The 20,458-nt window shown below is 44.5% G+C and overlaps 1 protein-coding gene across 16 annotated transcripts in view; it reads right to left on the bottom strand.

The window, feature by feature from the left end:
• Soxn (SRY-box transcription factor soxNeuro) overlaps positions 1-20,458 on the bottom strand; it is a 280,350-nt gene that overhangs the window by 37,758 nt on the left and 222,134 nt on the right. For all 16 annotated transcript variants that reach the window (XR_013256103.1, XR_013256102.1, XR_013256108.1 and 13 more), the window contains one exon: positions 8,142-8,207. Coding sequence is in view for 3 of the 16 variants with exons in the window: in XM_077400779.1 (XP_077256905.1) it covers positions 8,142-8,207 (66 nt within the window). In the remaining 13 variants the exon portion in view is untranslated. The remainder of the gene's footprint in view (positions 1-8,141; positions 8,208-20,458) is intronic.

Here is a 20,458-nt window from a genome sequence, read left to right as displayed (position 1 = left end):
TGACGTGAAGAATCTGATTCGTTTAATGAACGCGTGTAAAACGTATGTAAATGTGCAGAATGCGATTGACAGCGTTTACTTATAGTAACTTTTGCATTGGCGATTGAAGCTCACCGCATCTTCGTGCATAAAAGTAACAGCATCTTTTCAAATTAGTATATTACCAATGGTCATTGTTAATATACTATGTTGCATATGTTGCAACATAGTATGTTGCATATCAGTAACATATAATTTTCCTGCATCGTCATATTACGACACATTACGGCGATGCATGTTATCTCATACACGCGACGCAGTATTAGTGTCGCTTTGGCGAATATCTTTCAAACGATTAAATCATTGAAGGCATCCTAATAGTATTACGTATGTTTTAACACGTCGATCCATCCTGCCTAAAATTCGTGAGGCTAACAACATAATCGCGATCGAGTCGTATCTCGACTCTCATCGTCGCTATCCGTTGTCGTGTAAGTTTCTTCCTGTTGTCCGGCATGGCACCGATGATACGCGAAGGATCGATCCGATGGAATGCCGCTGCAGAAATAATATCGACCATCCGACCGACTAAAAGGAAAAAGGGAAGAAAGAGAAAGAGAGAGAGAAAGAGAGAGAGAAAAAGAGAGAGAGAGAGAGAGAGAGAGAGAGAGAGAGAGAGAGAGAGAGAGAGAGAGAGAGAGAGAGAGAGAGAGAGAGAGAGAGAGAGAGAGAGAATCAGAATCAGAGAGAGAGACGCAGAATGATGCACGCGCGGCGAAGAAAGAAAGGAGACGCGGCAGCGAGAAAAAATTCTCTCGAGAGGGGAAAAAAGATGGAAGAAACGAGCGGAGAAGAAGCCGTCGAGTCATCGGGCAAACGAGCCGATATTTTCGCACCTCGCTCGACCGGACGGATGGACGGACGCTCAGGCTCAGGTAAGAAGAGAAGGAGGAGGAGGAGACGCGAGAGGCCGAGGAGGAGGCTGCAATGAATTTCGCGCTACCTGAAGACGAGGCGAAGGAGGAAGCGCGGAGGCGCGCGAGAGGAGATGACGCGCGGTGGTAAAAAATAAAAGGACTACGACGACTACCGGGAGGGAGCTGTTCGCGTCCGCGGCGAAGGTGAAGGAAGAGGGAGAAGTACGACGGGGATGCGAACGAAGGAAGGATAGCGAGAACGAGGAGACGAAGGAGCCACGTCGGTCGTGGCGATGCGGAGACTGGGGCCCGATTTATTGGCGAGTTTAAAAGAACTCGGACCCTCGACATAACTCAGCATTCGCCTGATGTTGACTGAGTGGCCGACTCGCTCGCGCGAGGCCATAGGCGCGGATAGGCGCAACGTACCTGGCCTGTCAGCTTCGGTTATCGTCAGGCACCTCGTCTGCCAATCAAAGAGCATTCACCGGTACTAAGTGGCTCGGCTTAATTAAGCGCGGGAACGAGACATCGTAACGCTGGTATACGTGCGAGCGAGACGAGCCCGCGCGGCCGGGCCGTTCGCTTCTTTTCCACGGGTCGTTGCGTCGTGAAAAATATATTCCCTTGCGGGAACGCGATTGCCGCGTAGGGCGAGCAACGTCTCGGAAAATTAGGACGATACGGTTCACTTTGGAATCACTTTGATATTTCCGACAGTGCGTGTTTTTAGAAAAATTTGCTGAAACCTTGAGCACGTTTAAAGTGACAAACTACGGAGATGTCAAAGGGCCGCTTTTTTTACCTTCGTGCTAAGAGTTTTCGGCAAAATCTTGGGAAATTAGTTACGCGAGATTTTTCTTCAGTTAATGTCTACCATATAGTACTTACAATTTATTATATACCTGTCATGTGCAAGCACGAAATATTCAAAGAAATAATTTTACTTCAATTAGATTGAATTGTAGTTAAATACACGGAACAGTTATACTACAATTTCTAACAAATATAGGAACACACAAAAAATATTGATTATAACATTTAAAAAATACATTTACACCTACTCATCAGCGCCGGCCAGAAGTCGAAAGCGATAAATCAGTATGATTCGCGCTTCTCGCGTGCACCGAGAGAATAACTGCCGCCTAATCCGGCGTGTCATTCGATCGTGCGGCGCAATAAAGTCGAATGACGAGCCAATAAAATATTTATGGAATCGTATGCAAGCACGGGAACGTGCGCTCACCCCTGTGTTTCCCCCCGGTGGTTACACGATGTTTACCCCACGACAATCCCCTCCGCCCCTCCCCCGAGGACCGTTCTCGCAAATATACGTATTGTGCCGTAGCGAGTAGGCGCGCGAGGAGGAGACTCTCTCGCCGAAATCCCCCAACGCCATCCGCCCCGTCGCCGAACATCGTCTCTCGATCGAGATCATTCCGGATCATTTTTTGCGCGTTGTCTGGTACAACGAGGCCCATGGGACCGGGAGAATCGTGACCCAAAAATACCCTTCGCTGGGGGCGCAGGCAAATCAATTTACACAATTTATATAATTCGCGATCTATCTTTAATGACTCAACTTCATATTCTAAACGCAAAATGCCTGCGGCTTCTATAACTAATATATAAATAAATAAATGTTTTATTTGAAAACATTTGTATATTTTTATTATAGTTATTGCAGCGAGAGATGTCAACCGATGTATTCTGTGCACTAGCGCGAACATAAACATTGGCGGATTAAATACTTCTGTGAAAAAAGTTGATCGACACATCGGAGGTGTTGGACCCTTTTCATTTGCGCGATCCACTCGCAAAGCCAGAGCGCATGTTGAAGAAAGAATCGAACGGTAGTTTCGATCAACGAACATTCCACACGAAAGTATACGATCCCTGGATCCTTTCGGTGCCATCGACGACAAGTAACCCTCATAGAGCAACGCAGCTGGAGCCCGAAATCCCTCTTTTTTGCACAGCTGCCCTAAGGATGCCTGCGCAGGAACGCAAAAGCCCCGACGAAGCACCCCACCGAGACGAATGCGGATACGCAGTTAGCCCTCTCTCTCTTTCTCCGTCTCTCTCCCGCTCTTCTTTCTCTCAACATAGTCATGCTGAACGTCGTAATCCTTTCTCGATCACGCGCTCGCGTCCATCATCGGTCTAACATGCACCTCTTCGGGAAGCGCATTAAAATCTCATTGGGTGTCGAGTACAAGGGGGATCTCTCACAGAACTGCACCCTTTCGCGACGTAAATGTCGCACGGCGATGATACTAATAAAAATCGAAATATCATCCTGTAAGCTCGGTATGACGGTTTAATTAGCTAACGGCGGATTTCAGTTATTTGTATCCTCTTTTCTTTCGCGTGACGGCGCGGCACTAAAGAAAAGTAGGGTCCGCGCGAACGATGTGGGCACCGCTGATGAAGGGATCGATAAGAAGACGAGGCGATGTCCACAGGTATCCATTAGAGAGTTAACGCGTCTATTAAAGTGTTAAAAGAGAGTCTTCGATGTGACATCTGGATTTAACCTGTCGCTTCCCGACAAAGATATCTATCGCGCATCAAACTCATCTTTATAATGAGATCCAATGATTTTGCATTATAAGTTTTCTTCTTCCTAGCATTCACGTATTATTTCGGACGATCAGGAAAACTATCATCGCGTGTCAAGCTAGATAAAGAAAGCGAACCCTTAACCAAGCCGAGAGCTGGATTTTTTGCGAGGCCTCGTTTCCCGGTTTAATTCCTATTTAGTGTAGTTTTCAGGTAACGTCCGTTAAAATTGGTCAGCACTCTGTTACAATGTGTGTCAGCGCAGGAGAAAAAAGGTGAATTTTTTGCAACAATTCGGCATGCCGCGGGCAGTGTTTAAACGAGCACAAATAACCATAATGAGGTTGCCACGAAAATTCTGTTCAAAATTCAGAGCGAGCATTCGTAAATGCGCGTGCATCCCGAAAAGACGAACGTTCTCAGAAGGATAAACTCTAATATATGCAAATCCCTAGTGCGGTCGAAATGCGAGAAAGTAGCCGAAACACGGCATTCGCGGAATCGATTCATAACTCGGTGACCATGGACAGGATGCACCATTAATAGCTGCGGCCCTTTATACAGGGTGTCCGAGAAATTATGATCAGCAATAACGAGGATGCGTTCCAGAATTTGAAGCTCACTTTTCTTAAAGAACACGATTTATTTATCATATATCTTCTTTTTAATTTCAATTTAATTGATTCCTCTTGATATTTCGTGACTTTCCTCGAAAAGAATATAAATAATCATATTAATTACACAGAATACTAAAAGATAAGTATATTAAACTTTTGATTTCTCCAAACTATAGTAACGTTCCGATGAACCACAATTTATACTCTATATAGTTAAATTTGCATGTTTCGCAAATTAATGTCCAATAAAAGAAAACCTATAGTTTCTTTCGATCAAGGGAAAAAGAAGATGTAAAACAAGATGTACGAAGAAAGACGAAGGCAATGGCGATAGTAATGGCGACGCGGTCAACCGCTATGTTTGTTTTGCTTATCTGAGACAAATTTGCTGCTTGTAAGTGGCACCGAAGGGTCGCCTTTTGACAAACTGAGGGTGTTTCTGGGATCTCCAGACACGAGTATGTAACACATATAGACAACTTTTAGGCGTGTATATACGGGAGATCTCTCTTTCTAGCGTCCGGCCGAAACGAGTCCCGGACTCTTTTTTCTTCGATTTTTCTCTCCTCGTTCTCTCTCACGCATATATATCCCTCCCTCTTTCTTCGACCGGCCCTCGTAAAACTTGGTTCGACTTTTCCGACAGTCCGGCATTGACTTTTTCGTGGACGACGGGGAAAAGCACCGTACTTCTGGACTGCAGGAAGCTCCGGATGGTTATTTATTTCGGTCGCCACCGAACGTCCAATGTTATGTGGCGTCCCATTCACGGGAGAATTTACTGCCGATGATCGCTTCCGCATAGCGAGAGATACATACGTGACGTTCTTGCGAGGGACAACTCACATTCCAAATATTAGCGCGCGATAAAGCAAAAAAATGCGTTCTTGAGAATTTGACAAACGAGTATATATATCGAGACGTTTCGTTTCAATTCTATGCTGAACATCGTAGATATGAGTGTAGATTCGTACGTACGATATAACTCATGATGTAATAAGTATCATTTCCATATTAAGGAAATAAATATCGTGTTAAAAGGAAAGGGGGCATGTAGGTATGTATCGCGAGGAAAATAAATCGCACAACAACAAATGGATAATTAACGGTTCTATCGCAAGTGCACGTTGAAAATCATACGAGATACATATCGCGATCATTAAGCGCGCGATGGGAGAATAATATTGTATTAATTAGCGGACTTTAACGCTCTGATGCTTTCCCTAACAAAGGGAAAATGCGGCTAATGTAAGACGTTAATCAGATTTACGGCGCAGCCCGATGGCCATAAATCTACGGAAATAGCCGGTGAACCGTATCGCCAAATCGCGCTGCCGACAGGAAGAATCCGATCGAGCATTACTCTTCGGTCGAGTAGGGCGAGAGAGAGAGAGACGGTCTCTCCCGGCGTAATTAATTATTAATTAGGATTACCGTCTCCACCCCGGGGGCGACCTCTCGACGACGACGTAACGACTTCCTTCGTGCCTTCGCCCCTAAAATAAATGGGCGACTGCACGAAGACTGCTAAGTAACTCCATGAATTTTCCGGCTGCGCCCCCGGAGCTGCTCGTGCCCTCTTCACGGGAGGGAAGGGTGTAGCTTCTAATCATCCCTATCTCCTGGCCACACCCTCGCCTTCAATGACCACGGAGTCTATCTTTTCCGCGAGGAGTATTCTTACTTTTTTCCCTTCCTGTGTTCGACGAAGTTCCCTCCAACTCTTCGCCATATTTTTTCTTTTCCTTTTTTTTTTCAATACGACAGGCTGCGTTTCCTCGTCGTTCTGACCGACCATTTTTCCTCGCTTTCGCCGCTAATACGACACTAAATCGGCCTTAGGCCATCCCGGGTCGTGGCGAAAGGCGTTAACGGCTGGCTTTAACGAATCTTCGGATGTTCTCCCTGACGCGTATACGGCTGAGACCTGCGTGCGACACGCGAGCTCTCCGGCGTGCACTACGATTTGAGAATTTATTCTCTAGGCGCTGTCATTATTTCCCGTTTTGCTTCACGAATCCGCTGGTGTCAGTCGTAAACTAATTCGAAGTACATTTAACCCGCTCGCTCACGGAACGTTCTCGACGACGAACGGACACGCGAGTTGAGCAAGCCTCAAATGGGAGGCACATTATTCTTCAAGCAATTGATTTTAAAACCCGCCGTTCTTTGCAGACGGTCCAGTTCAGACGCATTATAAATTACACATGGTTACCAAAGTAAAGTTAGAGCGAACAAAGTATAAATTACTTTTTCATTCAAATTATGTGTAAACAATTTTGTCGTTAATTACGGTATAAACAACTTGAATGATTTATCATGCGAATCAATGATGGCTGACAAGATGCGCGACGCTTGAATTAATTGCCGGAGATTGTCTCGCGCGCGTCTATATGTGCGTCCGTGTGTCTGTGTCACGGAAATACATTCATCTTCACGCGGACGCACGTCGCACGCTCGAATCGTGACGAAGAAATCGACGGCGGGAAACGGGAGGGCGCGAAAAGGGGAAAGGCGGAAGTAAATCATGCAACCCCCGTGACGACGTCGGTGCGATGACAAACGAGCACCGTCGACGTCATCGCGCAAGAAGTGGAAGCGACATCTGATAACGACCTTAATCGCATTAAGGTACCGTCCAGGGTCCCTCCCCCGTATACAATCCTCCGCCAGTCCGTGATCGCGTCCCTAATGTCCTGAGAAAAACCACTACAATTGCAGATAAATCGCTCCTGACCGAAAGTACCAAGTACACGGAAGGGGACGGGATATCAATATCTCTCTCCGCGTTGACAGCCTCTGTTTTATGCGCGAGAAGGTTGATGATAATTACCGCTTCAATTAAATTGAATTCGCGAAAAGCATGTCTTAAATCAGAATCGTGTGTCGACAATGATGTTGCAAAGGGAAAGTCAAGTGCGCCATCGAATATCACCCGAAAATTGAGCCACCTCGTTTCATTTCGAGAGAGCGGTAAGCTATGCCTCATCCCCCACGCACACACAAAAAGCATTCGTCACGCGTCGTTCTCGAGGGTGGCGGCATTCTCGACGACTTAAACACACTTGTGCCCCTCAGAAAGAATGAATTCAGCTCGCAGAGAAGGGTTAAGCACGCGGCACTTTTCGCAGTGTCTCGCGTACGATGTGCAGGTCGTGGCACCGCCGGATTACCCGCGCGCGATCCGGTGGTGAGTTTGTAGAGCCCGTCATAAATTAACGCAAAGGCGAGAGAATGGCGTTACGGGTGGGTGAGATGGGGGGAAAAAAAGGAAGACGGTAGAAAGAGAGAGCGGCGGCCCTTCGCGGTCCTACGCCAGGTACTACGGCGACAACACGTGACGACAATATGCTGCGCGCAACAAAATCATCCCAGGGAACGAGAGAGAAGGAAAGAGAGCCAGAGAGGGAGGAAGTTCAACCCCCTCTGACGACAATGCGACATTTCATTATTAACCCTCCCGTTGCGCCACCGCCGCGCCGTGTGCTCGACCCCCAAAGCGAGATTCAAATTAAACACGCAAATATTTGCGTATTTTATTCCCGGGGTTTTGTCGGCCGGCCGCGTTTTGTTACCTGCTCGCGCAGCGCGCGCCGAGTTTAATTCGTTTTGTTATAAATACATCAGCGGTCGCGGCAAATTACCTTTTACGAGTGCAGCGGGGACGGAGGGAGGAGGAAAGGGAGAGAAAGAGAGAAAAAGAATGAGGGGAGAGAAGAAAAAAATGCACGCGCGCGAGGAAAACCTCGCGGTGATAGATTTTTCGGCAAAATTGAGTGTGAATGGTGGCGAATTATACAAAAATTCATGCCCATTGTTTCGGAAATGTGCCCGCTGTTTAACGCCGCACCGGTTAAAACAGTTAAAAATCTCCGCGGGGAGATCGCCCGCGCGTCAACGTGCAACGGTTAACTTCGTTTTCGGCAAAAAACCCGGTGTGTATTTTTGTTAACCTCGCGATCAAAAATAGATATACGCGGTAAAATAGATAAAAATACATATTAAAAGGTGACATAATCTCGCTGTCGCGAGGTCGGATCGATCAGAAAAATTAAATTGTACTCACCATGCTCGTACGGATTCGGAGTAGCAGCCGGTTTCCGGGTTCAACATTTTACGATCGCTATCTGACCTGAAAGACAGAGAAAACATAAAACTCATTAATATCCAGTTCTATTATTTGTGCAACAAAAAAAAATATATATATATATCGCTATAATAGAGGAATTAATTTTATTAACATTTCTAATTAACGACGCGACGCGCGGGTCGCTTCCGGCTATTTCGCATTTCGCACAAATATCCTCTCGCAGAAGAAGCAGTTAACGAGCGCGACGACGACGACGACGATGAGGTTGTCGACAGTCGGCGGGACGTATTTTCGCCCAACCTGTTAACAGTGACGTCAGTAAAGATAGACGAGCGACAACCGGCCATTATCGTCTCAACGTAGTCGACACGCGGGATGAATAATATACGCGCGTAACGAACGCGCAGGGCGGCGTCGATGGTGACAAGGTGTAGACCCGTGTTGTGCGGCGGAGTGTGGAGCACGACGTATGTGTCGATACGTTTATTTGCAATACGCCTATCGCGCGTGTAATAACGAAACACACGCGCGCGCGCGCGCGGGCGCGCACACACGCACATACATACTTCGCCTCTCTCTTTCTACATCTACATATTATACCGTCGTGACTCCGCGGCATTCATGATACATTATCCGTTAGCGGAATTTATTGGGCGCTCTTTTCGACGCGAACGCTTTCGTATCGGCTTTATCGAGTTATCACTGGTGCTGCTGACAGAAAATATCAGATTTTTGTAGACTAATGAAACGTAATTATTGTCGAAAATGAATAGAAATGTATAATATATATGAGTTAACATTAAATAGGACGAAACGATGAATATTAAATCTTCATTACAGTCAACCGGTATCTCTCGGAGTTTTGTTGCCGCGACATATAATGTGATTTAAGAACTTACGGCGCTATATCAAATGGACTAGCGGGTACTTATTGTCATAATCGCGTTATATAGGCGCGTTTTACGAAGCCTCTTGTCACGGTCAGAAACGTATAATAAGTTACACAAAGGAGCTACTGGAATCTGCCGCACGCATATTACATCGTGCAGCCGTCGAATAATATCTCTAATGAAACGGAACGTTTATCCCAAAGTCACGGCTAATCTTTTGATTTCTTAATCGGAACACGGGCGTGTGTTTGCGTGTTGTGACAGCGGGCATTATCGTGCGACCGATTACGTGCGACATCGTGGGCTATAGGTGAGAGCGGGGTGGGGTCGTGAGAACCCCATCTGCCCACAGAAAGGGTGGACGGGGCAAGCGCGGATCGAAAGCGGGAACGAGGTAGGAGGCGCGCTTTCTCGTCGAGGGTGGAAATCACTGTCCGCAGGCATTAGGCATTCATGCGTGTCGGTTGCGTGAGTCCCCGTCGCCGCACCCCCCATACGCTCGCGCGCGCGCGCGCGTGTGTGTGTGTGTGTGTGGGAATGTGAATTCACCATGGTGAATACCGCCGACGCTATAATTCGGTAGGGGTCGGTAGGAATGTGATTTTTGGTCGGCGCAATATGTCGCCGGGACAAGCAGATTCGCCCTCAGCGAATATGTTGTTTGCCGGAGAATCGGAAGAACGGGAGCGAAAGGTGAGCTCGAGCAAGCTGCTGGGGAACGCGGCAAAACGCGGGACAAAGAGAGAAATCGTGTTTCTTTATTCTGCCGCAAATAGAAGCGGTCTGTTTTTTCACTTTCTATGTTTTTCACTATGAAAAGCCGCGCGCGGAAAAGTCATCGCCGTAAAAATTGTCGATACGCGATAAAAGCGTGTGTCAAGTAGATGAATCGCCACCGGGAGATCTCTCACTGTGTAATCGAGCTGTCGTTAGCGATTATTGGCAACGATATACAAATTGGACGGTGAATAATGTTGAGGCTGGGCGTTTCGCGCGTATTACATTGCGCTACGGAATGCGAAAAGGCGCTGAGCACTGTGATGCACTTGCATTCGTAGAAATTTGTAACGCAACGCGGAGACAACACTCTCGGCTCTCGTAATCCGAGAGAATTGCCGCGGTAGCTTGATGCGAACACGAAATTTACACGACAATTGGATCGCGTTGCCGAGATTTCGAGATGATCTGAATCAACGGGTGTCGATATGCAATTCTTCATCGTATGGAAATTTTATGATGCGAGCGATATTTCTTATATTTCTTGCATTTTGATTAATTCGCCTGCTCGCGAGCAAATCGTGTAACTACAGATATATATACTTTTATTTTGATAATTCCGATAAACTCTAATTAAAATCGTTTTATCCATAATCGGCAAAGCCGCAGCGAAGCACTTTGAGTCTGTGCGCAGAGATTGCCACGATGGCAGATTGTACCGAATGACGATTGCACATTCCTTTGTCAAGTAGAGCGTAACTCAGCGGCAAGAATTCGAATTAATATAGATGTAGCTTTCGATCTATCTTTGGGCATGACCACGGAGTGTGACTTATACAAGCATTCGATTTCACCGAAAGTATAACGATAAGATATACATATATTCGGTATTAAATATAGAAGAATATTATAAATACACACAATATAAATATACTATAAACAATTATTAAATATTAAACATTAACAGTTTAAATATATATATATATATATATATATATATACAAACAAATATACATAAATCAAATATAAAAAGTACAGGGGAAAAACAATCAATATCTATCCGAAGTAATTTTGAGAAAAATGCAATCTTTTGACATACCGAAACAACGAATTTTGCAAGATCATTTGCAGACATTTAAAAAAGATACACAGTAGGTGGTCGAGAAAATAGAGAAAAAAAATATTTAAGAAATCGGAACTGCAGACAGTTTTAAGTGTCGCTCCACTTAACCATTTGTCAAAGTGACAAGACAATTTCACCCCCGAAACTACCACCCCCCTTGGTTGACGAGTTCAATTCGCTCTCTCCTGGCACGAATATCATCAATCAAAGCTATACGGAGCTTTACGGAGATTGGATATTCGCTATTTTCGACCAAGAGAAACCTACCCTTGGACAGGAAATTTTTGCGTCGCAAAATGTCGTTTGTAAATACTGACAAATGCGTGCGCACCAAGATTAACGACTTTTCAATCTTCTGATCTCATTTAATTCTCGACGAGTGAGGAAAATCGTGATAAAAATTACTACGGTTGTTACTACCATTTATTTTAACATTAACATTACATGATGGCAAGTGCAATCGTTTAACGCTACAATGCGATTTATCAAACAAACTTGCAATCGTGATTTCATTGGAGATGGATCGATAATCGCCCGATACATATCGGCGATCTCGGTCGACATAAGACCCGCGATGCATTGCGCAAATACCGTGTCCCCCGTGGCATAATCACTGTACTTAAGGGGAGTGGTTGTTCCACCCGTGTGACCGGGTTCCCATAACCTCGGCGTTATTAAATGCCAAAGCGAAATCTCGTCGTCCACGTCGTGCCGTCCCACACGATCGGCCGTTTTGGCAGGTGCTTCGTCCACGGATTTCCCATAAAAAGGGAACGCCGTGCGCGCGCGACTTTAATTATGCTCCACCTGCCCTCGTCGAAATTCCCATGCTGACACGATGGGGAAATCCGACGCGATTTCTCGTCGCCGGCAACCGGGCGGTGTTACGCATAAATCAGGGTGAACGAATATTATTTAAATATTTATGACGATTGTAACTGTAATGGCATGCGTAACCCCCTCGTTAACACGTTGACAGAAGAGACGGTCCTGACAACTTTCAAATATATATATAGATATCGAATTTCGCTATAACATTATAATCGTTGAATTTAACTTTGTATAATAATTTTCAAAACGCAAAACAGTTTTATATATTTTAAATTTTTAAATAAAACAGAATAAGAATTACCTTTGGTGGGTGCGAGTCTCGGTGAGTGTTTCAAATTTAATTACAATTCGCGAAACATTATTCCCTTCATCAGCTCGCAATGGCGTATCCCAACAAGGAGCTGTGTTAACGGAAATAACGGGATCGTCGCAATCAGCGTAGCCACTTATACAAGCCTGTACACAAAACTGCCACCGAGCACATTGCGAGGTGAATTTCGCGGAACGCGCCGTCGCCGAAATGAAATATCTGAGTTATCGCGCGCTCGCCAAGTTCGCCACGCGTTGAACAATAAAAAGGAAAGGAAGGGGAAAGAGAAGGCCCAAAACGCGAGCTATTTCGTGAACGCATCAGAAAAGATAGGGTTAAAATCTGGCCAACTCACGTCGCCGCGATGCCAGGCGTCGGTATCCGTTTAACAAATCGCCCTTTTAATCACGAGTGGCTAGCTGCCTCGAATCATTTGGCCCTAATGGCGGCCTCTTGTTTAGGCGCACCGGCCGCAACGCGGTAGGTTGCCGAGCAATTTCGTTCGGGGCCGCGCCGATACGCCGACGTTTTGTTTAAACCACCCCGGCTCATTAGTCATCGTTCGCGGACGGCACAAAGTAATCTTTTGACGTGCGATCCGCGAGGCTCGGCTCGGTCGACGCAGCTGAAAGAGACGCCTGTGTGTCAAAATAAGCTCGCGTGCCTCTGGATTTGTCCGCAGATCGGACCACCTTCACCTGGCGGATCATTTGTAAGCGATATGACACTCAAATATAAGTGTTTAGATAAATAAAAAATCACGATATAAAATAGTGTCTTGTAAATGTAGCTCATAATGAGCATATCAATGTTCAAAATAAATTAAGTACAGAACGCTCGCATTTTTTCTGACATAAGTCTCACCGCATTTTACTCTTCACAAATTGCTAAGCATAATATTTGCACGTAAAATATATGTATTGCTCATTCAATGTGCTTTCAAGTTTCAGAATTTTTAAATTTATTCGCAACGTTTTAATGGAACGTATTTTAAATTATCCCGCATTGTCCGAAATGTAATGCTCATGTCCTAAGAACAGCGCGTTTTGACGCGCGAACGCAGACTATCTAATAACAACATTGGTAAAGTCAACGAGCCGCTACGGTCTCATCAGCGGATGAAATCAGCGCGTAGGTTCCGCACCCTTCCGGTTCCGGTGTTCCGGTAGGCTAGCTCTATCTCCCGCTCTCTCTCTCTCTCTCTCTCTCTCTCTCTCTCTCTCTCTCTCTCTCTCCCCCTCTCTCCCTCCTCATCGTCACGGGGAACCCCTGGCTTCCGGTATTCAGGTGGGATACACGCTCAGCCGAGCGTCGTGACGCCTCGGATCCATGGATCCATGGATCCTACTTCTCTCCCGCTTGCCCCGTTCCGCAATAGCAATAGGTCGCACTCGCTTTCGATGGTATTTCCGGCAGTGCGACAACACGAAATTGAATTTACTGGGATCTTATCTCCTGCGCCGCACGAATTAATTAAAGTCAAAGGCGTTCAGTGGTAAGAGAGAACAAGCTATTTTCATTCGACAGTCATATTTAAGTAAAGTAAAAAAAGGAAGTATTATTTGTGCTTTTCAGTCGCACGATTTTTGATTTATCTATGCTGCAATATGAGTCCATTTTTGCCTGTCTCGACGCAAAGATACGATTATAGCGTTTAGATACGATCGCAACCTGTTACGATAAGTCTTTCATGCCGCGATGGGTTTCAAAATGCTCGCGAGGACGCTTTTGAGGAAAAAAAAATATTCGCGCGTACATTTGGCGGCTTTACGCACTAGCCATTTTTATTGCGCCACTTTTTCACTCGACAATGCCGAGCGAGCGTGACGCACACGGGTTCGCGCGGGTTCGTGACGCTGGTTTTTTAGGCTCGGCCGATGGGAAAAAGCGATCGCGGCCGGAAGTGGAAGTGGAAGTGGAAGTGGAAATTGAGGCAATGAGAGCGTAGCCCGACGCCGCTCTTATCGAGACATCGTCGGTCGCTGGTTTCCGCAATTTCCTATCTGTCGACTGTGTATGCGTCCTGTAATAAAAATACATTTCATCACGCTGCGTCGCACCAAAACTCGCGTCCACGCGCGTCGATCGACCGACCGAGCTCGTTCGAACGCGCAAATTTCGCGTACAAATTGCGGAATAAATGCGAGATAAGGAGTCGAGATAAAGAGGGTGATGTAACAATTGCATTGACAATATACAGATGTGAATTTTTCAGATTTATGTAAAATGGTTTTTACTTCTATTACAGTACAGTGGTAAATTATTTGCTGTTATTGGCTGATATTTGCTATTATTAGCATTTATTGATATCAATCAGTCATCGATAAATCTTAATTGGGAAGAAGAGAGAGTCGTCTGTACGTGTTAACGATAGATTATCATGTACGAGAAATAATAATAACGTTTCTCGGCAAAATACCACTGTCTCGTTCGAGATTGTGCTTTACAACACTACTTATTATTAGTGACACCAAATGTTTCATCAAACCTACGAGAGATAATATCTATTTGCAGTATCAACTTCCAATATTGGTAAAACTGTAGTTGTTCAAAAATTTTATAACGAAATCAGCTGTATTAGAAATTGATATATTTGTTGAAACCAATAATCTTTGCGATCTGAAATAAAGAATTAGGTCGTTGACAAATATAAACATGTATGACAAGGAAAAGTAAATAAATGTTATGGTCAGACGCTGTTTTTCCAAAGCGCACTCAAAAACTATCTATTGGATTAAAAAGCAAACCTAAGAATATTATTAGAGATGATATTTGCGTGTCGAACGAGCAGCGGCAGCGCGTGGGTCGTCTTTTGTGCGTGGCGGCAAATATTTTCCGAGGTATGCGAAATCCTGGCATCGGTTTCGTCCGAATTGAGGACGGTTCGATGGCGACGGCGAAAACTAACCGTACGAAGAGAAGAGCTGCGGTATACGGAAAGGCGAGGGGGGGACAGCGAGCAGGGGCCGGGGGGGAAATTTACCCTAGCGGCAACATTGCGAGAGTGCACACCTGGCCGAGAGCTGTGCGGCAGCTGCGGCTACAGACCCTCCGACGCCGACAGGGGATGAAAAGGGGAGGGAAAACGAGCGCAGAGCGGCGAGTCGTTGTGGGGCCGTTCACGGTTGTCGCGCGCGCGCACGAGAAAGAGGGGGGGAGAGAGAGAGAGAGAGAGAGAGAGAGAGAGAGAGAGAGAGAGAGAGAGAGAGAGAGAGAGAGAGAGAGAGAGAGAGAGAGAGAGAGAGAGAGAGAGAGAGAGAGAGAGAGAGAGAGAGAGAGAGAGAGAGAGAGAGGAGTGCAGGGAGAGGTGCGCAGGGGTCTGGATGCTGAGATTTCAGTTACGTATTTCGTCCTGCGAAGATTCCGACGCCGCTCGACGCTGAAAAACGAATAGGGATAAAATATGCGATTATATTTCGACCGATACGATAAACGACACTTCTGTACTCGATGCAACATAAATGCGGAACAGCAGATCAATCGGGCCGCATTTCACGCCCCAGGCTAAGTATGACTGTACATCGCTCTTTCAATGGAGCAAACGTAAATAAAAATATACCAAAGACGTTGAACGCGTAACGAGAAAACAGCGTTGTATTTTAAAGCCTAAGCCTCCCGAGCAGCGTCATAATTAATTAAATCATTAAATAACCAAGCAGTTAAATAAGCGAATATCATAATTATGAAAACAGCGCGACTTTTCAATAGAAAAAAAAATATTTCTCGATATAATCCTTTTTTTTCTCCGCGCTAGTTCCTTGACACACAGTTCCTTTCGAAGGGCGTGCAGGTGAATTTATTCAAATGCCGATCGATTCAAAAGGGCTCATCGACACAAGCGTTCTACCGTCTCTCCTTTTCTTTCCCTCTCCGCGTGTCTCTTTCTCTTTCGCTCTCTTTTGTCATTCACCGTACACGGGCTCTCTTATACGACGATCTTCGTCAGCACGAGGGCTAGGGACAATGACCGTGATATACGATTCTCAAATTTGTTTATAAATGCTCAGGATGGCGCCCGTTCAAGAATACCCGGGTCACAGCCTGTCGCGCGAAAAATGCGTCTTCCTTCACATTCCCCGTTATGAAACCGACAGGTTACTCATAAGAAGTTACGTCAAGGGCAAGGGTTATTGAGTCATCCCATACTTGCTCCACTGCACGGGCGTATGGATGACCTATTTATAGAATTATCATATTATCAAGTCATAATGAATAAAAGATAAATCTTCCGGTTGAAAAAAATAATTCCGTAACGTTCCGAGCATTTCATTTTTTTGTCTCTTTGCAGAGAAATAAAAATAAGCAGAGAAACCCTTTTTTTTCGCGAGCTATTGCAGAATTGTGTCATTGTTTTGTCTCTCTTAAATTACGCAGGGTAGCGCCAAACGACCGAATTAAGGAAAATGAAAAATGTTTACCGGACAGTTGGTGTAGCAAGGCAAGTATTACCTCGAAGAGACAAAGCTGCGCGGGACAAAATTACAAAAGAAGCGTGTCCAAGGCAAGGAGGAAGATCCGGGAGCCTAAGTTTATTTACATCACAGTGCCAGGCTGGCTCTCTCGTTGCTTTGTGGCATGCTTGCCATAATGCATATTAATAGGAAATAATCCCTACGGGGGTGGGCGCGGCGGAAAGCAACTCAGAATACCTTTCGGGACACCCGACGTGATAGAGAAAGAGAGAAGGAAGAGGGGGAGGTGGAAGAAAGGGAGGGAGGGAGAGAGAAAGAGAGAGATAGTCAGAGCAGGAAATATACTCGCGGATACAAGCGAGGCGCTTTAACGGCGTGACGTGGAAATTTCGTGACGAATTTCCACACCGGAGATGAATATTCATGCGAGTCGCGCGCGAGCAGTTCGCACTGCTGTTGCTTTTTACAAAACGCGACTAAAAACTCGAAAGCGTATCCCAAAAAAGATTGGAATGCATAGAATTAAACGTGTTTCTTTCCCTTCTTTTTTTGGGAGGATTTTGCCGATTTGCTATACTGGCGCTTGACCGGATTCCGAACTTCACGAAATTGTTACATGTATATCGTGCTAGAGATTTCTACCTGACGTCTCTCTCGAAAAAGAAAATTTCGATTACGCTGTAAAAAAAAGTGCATAAGAATGAGAATAATCGTTTCCCGTAGTTTTTTTGGATGCTGAATACGATCCCGTTTACTAAAGTGTTCTCTATCACAACACAATTTTAAGAAATTTCAAAAAGGACTATTTTAGTGTATTTTTGCATATTACATCTACGATATGTGACGTGTTGGAGAAGTTTTATTGCAATAAAAATTAAGTATGTTGTTAGGACTTTCGACTCTTAAAAGGAATTCGAATTTTTTTACTTTTGATACCCGCCATATTGACTCCGTCACCTTGAATTTATCAACTTTGATATCAGATTAGTATTCAGCGACCTGAAAAATCCTTAAGTTTGATTAATATAATTAAACAATATTGTATTCAGCGTCCAAAAAATTACAGGAAATGACTAGTCATGTTTTGGTGTTCAAAAAAGTCTTTTTTTTTTGTTGAGTTATTAGGCGACAGCCACAGGAAAAAAATACATTCGACTTACTACTTTCTTCCTTGTTTCCGAGAAAAATTTCCATTTAGAAGACTAATAAAATGTTAAAGAATGCCTGCTGCTCTTTTTTGTGCGATAGTTTTTCTAAAGAACTGTCCCACGAGGCTTAAGGATCTACCTGAAGAAAGTCAGTGTTTAAGTGAAACCTTTTAATGGGATTCCGCAGTTTTAGGCTTATCCTCGGTTTAAAAGGCTTATATTCGGTTCCAATCATTAATATCGTGTCTCCGTCGCATTTTTGCGGCTTTAATGTCGGCTTTCCTTTTGAGAAAACTTTTAGCATCATTGATACGACGACGAGAAATAGACAGACATCAAGACGCGTTCGGCTATACCTGTGCTTAGAAAAACGGCGCCGCGCCAGTATGTTTGGACACCCCGTCGCGTCGATTTCGTATTTACGTTGCATTATGGATGCAACGTCTCTCCAAACGGTACAAACATGCAGAAAAAATCGCACGTGTTTTTCTTTTCTTTCTTTCTTTCTTTTCCTTCTCTCATCCTGTTGTTTTTTTCCAAATCGTCGCGTTTGCGTCGCGTCGGTCGGTTGGCTACGAGACGGAGCTGTTCAAATATTAACACGGAAAACATAGGAGATTCCCAGACCTTGCTTGGTTTCGTAACACTGGTAGCCGAGTTTACACGTTTACCCCGAGGTTATCTGTACTCGCTCGTGTTTGCCGACACCTTGGCGTCCTTTTACCCGTGCGCACGTGCGTAATTATACATATATATTACATGTGTGTATGTTAAATGTAACTTACAATGCGCAGTAGCCCGCGACCGATCACCCACGCGCGACTCGTCCGCCTTACACGATTACATCACGAGGTCGTATTACATTCATAGTCGGCCCCCCCCCCTGCACTGGTTCCCATTATTTATAATAAGTTCTAATCACGGATAGCGCAAACTGATAAGCGAATTTATTAACATATTCAATATTCGAGCGTGCGTACGTGGATGTAATTCTGTCACGTGTGAGCGATTAGAATAATAAAGTCTTCGTAGACGACAATGATTGTGCAACAAACTTTCAGGCAGAAAGCTTAACGGCTTAATTGTTGGTGTGTTTGTGGATTTCAGAAAATATTCATATTTTCTTTCATAAAATAACTTAGTAACTCCTTTTAAAAGCTGCAAGACGGTGTAACCACTCACGTATATCATATTATAATAGTGTATTTACTCAAGCGTAATCGTAGAAATCGTTTCTAATAAGAGCTCTATTAATAGATTCAATATTTGATCAACGTTAGATATATGAAGATCTAAACACCATCAAGTGTGCCGTCAAGCAAACATCGAGCTAAAATAACGAAAATAAAAATATCCAAAAACAACGATGAAGTTTTTTACATCTGACTCCGTTAGTCTGTCAAGATGGTCTTAGTTTTCAAATACTGACTGTACCAAATAATCTCATAAATTGACTGTCAGGTATGAAGTTTTACTTTGGTTTACATTTCATGATAGAGCAGCTATTTAACCTAACATCTTATAATGAACATTATTATATATTTTTTCTAGAATAAAATACGAATCCAAATAAATACTTGCTTAATATTTATAATACAGTATCAATCTAAGTAGAAATAATCATTATCGTCTAATATTAGAGTCTAAAGTACAAATATTGGCTGTAATAAATCACATATTTATTCAATGGAACCGATATTTTCGTCTACAGTCTCGTTCGTGTCACGAGTCCACAAACGATTATAGTATCCACAGTATATAATACTGTGCAAACATATCGCTTAAAATGCTGTTTAAAAAAGAAAATGGAAAGCAACAAATGATGAAAGATCTGAAATTATTTCTCGGGCATGCCATCGGAGAGAGCCGTCGGCGTTTGCCGGATACGCTCGAATTCACTCTCCGAGAATCCTGAAGTAGAAAATCGGTGCCGCCGCGCCGCCGCCGACGCGTACCGAAAGCAGTATAACCGGCACAGACAGTTGGGCGCCCAAAAAGCCCGGAGAAGGGCCGCCGGAGAGGTCCTGAGCGAAGGACCTCTCAGGTAGCCGCCGTCTCTCTACCTTCGTTACCGGTCCCCCCCCCTCCCCCTGCCCCGCCCTCCCTCAATGATCCATTCGTTCGCATAGCGGCCCAGGAGCCTGTAGTCCACCCCTGAGCGGAGCCTGATCACCCTCCCCCTCGTGTTTTCTCAACGAGCACACCTGGTCCAAGCTAGGTTCTAGGACCGACAGGATGGTTAGACAGATTCTTCTGATTTTTCCTCTTTGTCTTTGCCGCACGGTTTGTCCGTCTCTTTTAACTTCACTCTCTGTATTTTCTTTTTTTATATTTTAGTAAGATGCTTTTATTGGTTCACGTAAATTAGTAAGATATATTTAGTCAACGATAACAAATTATTATTGGTCGAAATACTCAAAAATCGTTAAAATAATCAGATGAAAATCCTTCCAGCTTTTACTTCGTTATCTATATAACGTTTATCCGTAAGGCTCTTGATAAACATACTTTCGACATTGGCATTATTTTATACCAATGATTTATCTTATCGATTCGCCTTAACTGATCGGCAAATGTCAGCTTATATATGGCTTTCTACGAGCTAAGAGACGTGGTGGTAATGCGTCTGTATCGTCTCTGAAGATACCAACTCCATACCAGATAACAAGAAATCGGTAATCACACACCAGTATCAAGCGAGAGCCCGACTGTTCGCTCGATTCCAAGCGAGAAGAAGAGAACGCAGAAGAAAGAACGGTACGAAGAGAAGAGAGCAAATAGCAATAGAGAAAGAAAGAGAGGGAGGGACGCAGAGAGAGGTGGTTTCTCGTTACAGAGCTTCCTGTATGGAAATCACAAAAT

Source organism: Temnothorax americanus, unplaced genomic scaffold (assembly GCF_048541705.1).
Source record: "Temnothorax americanus isolate GAGA-0224 unplaced genomic scaffold, ASM4854170v1 Scaffold14, whole genome shotgun sequence".
In the NCBI taxonomy this organism is placed as follows: Eukaryota; Metazoa; Arthropoda; class Insecta; order Hymenoptera; family Formicidae; genus Temnothorax; species Temnothorax americanus.
The sequence above is the reverse complement of the archived record's forward strand: the minus strand, read 5'-3'. Positions and strand labels throughout refer to the sequence as shown.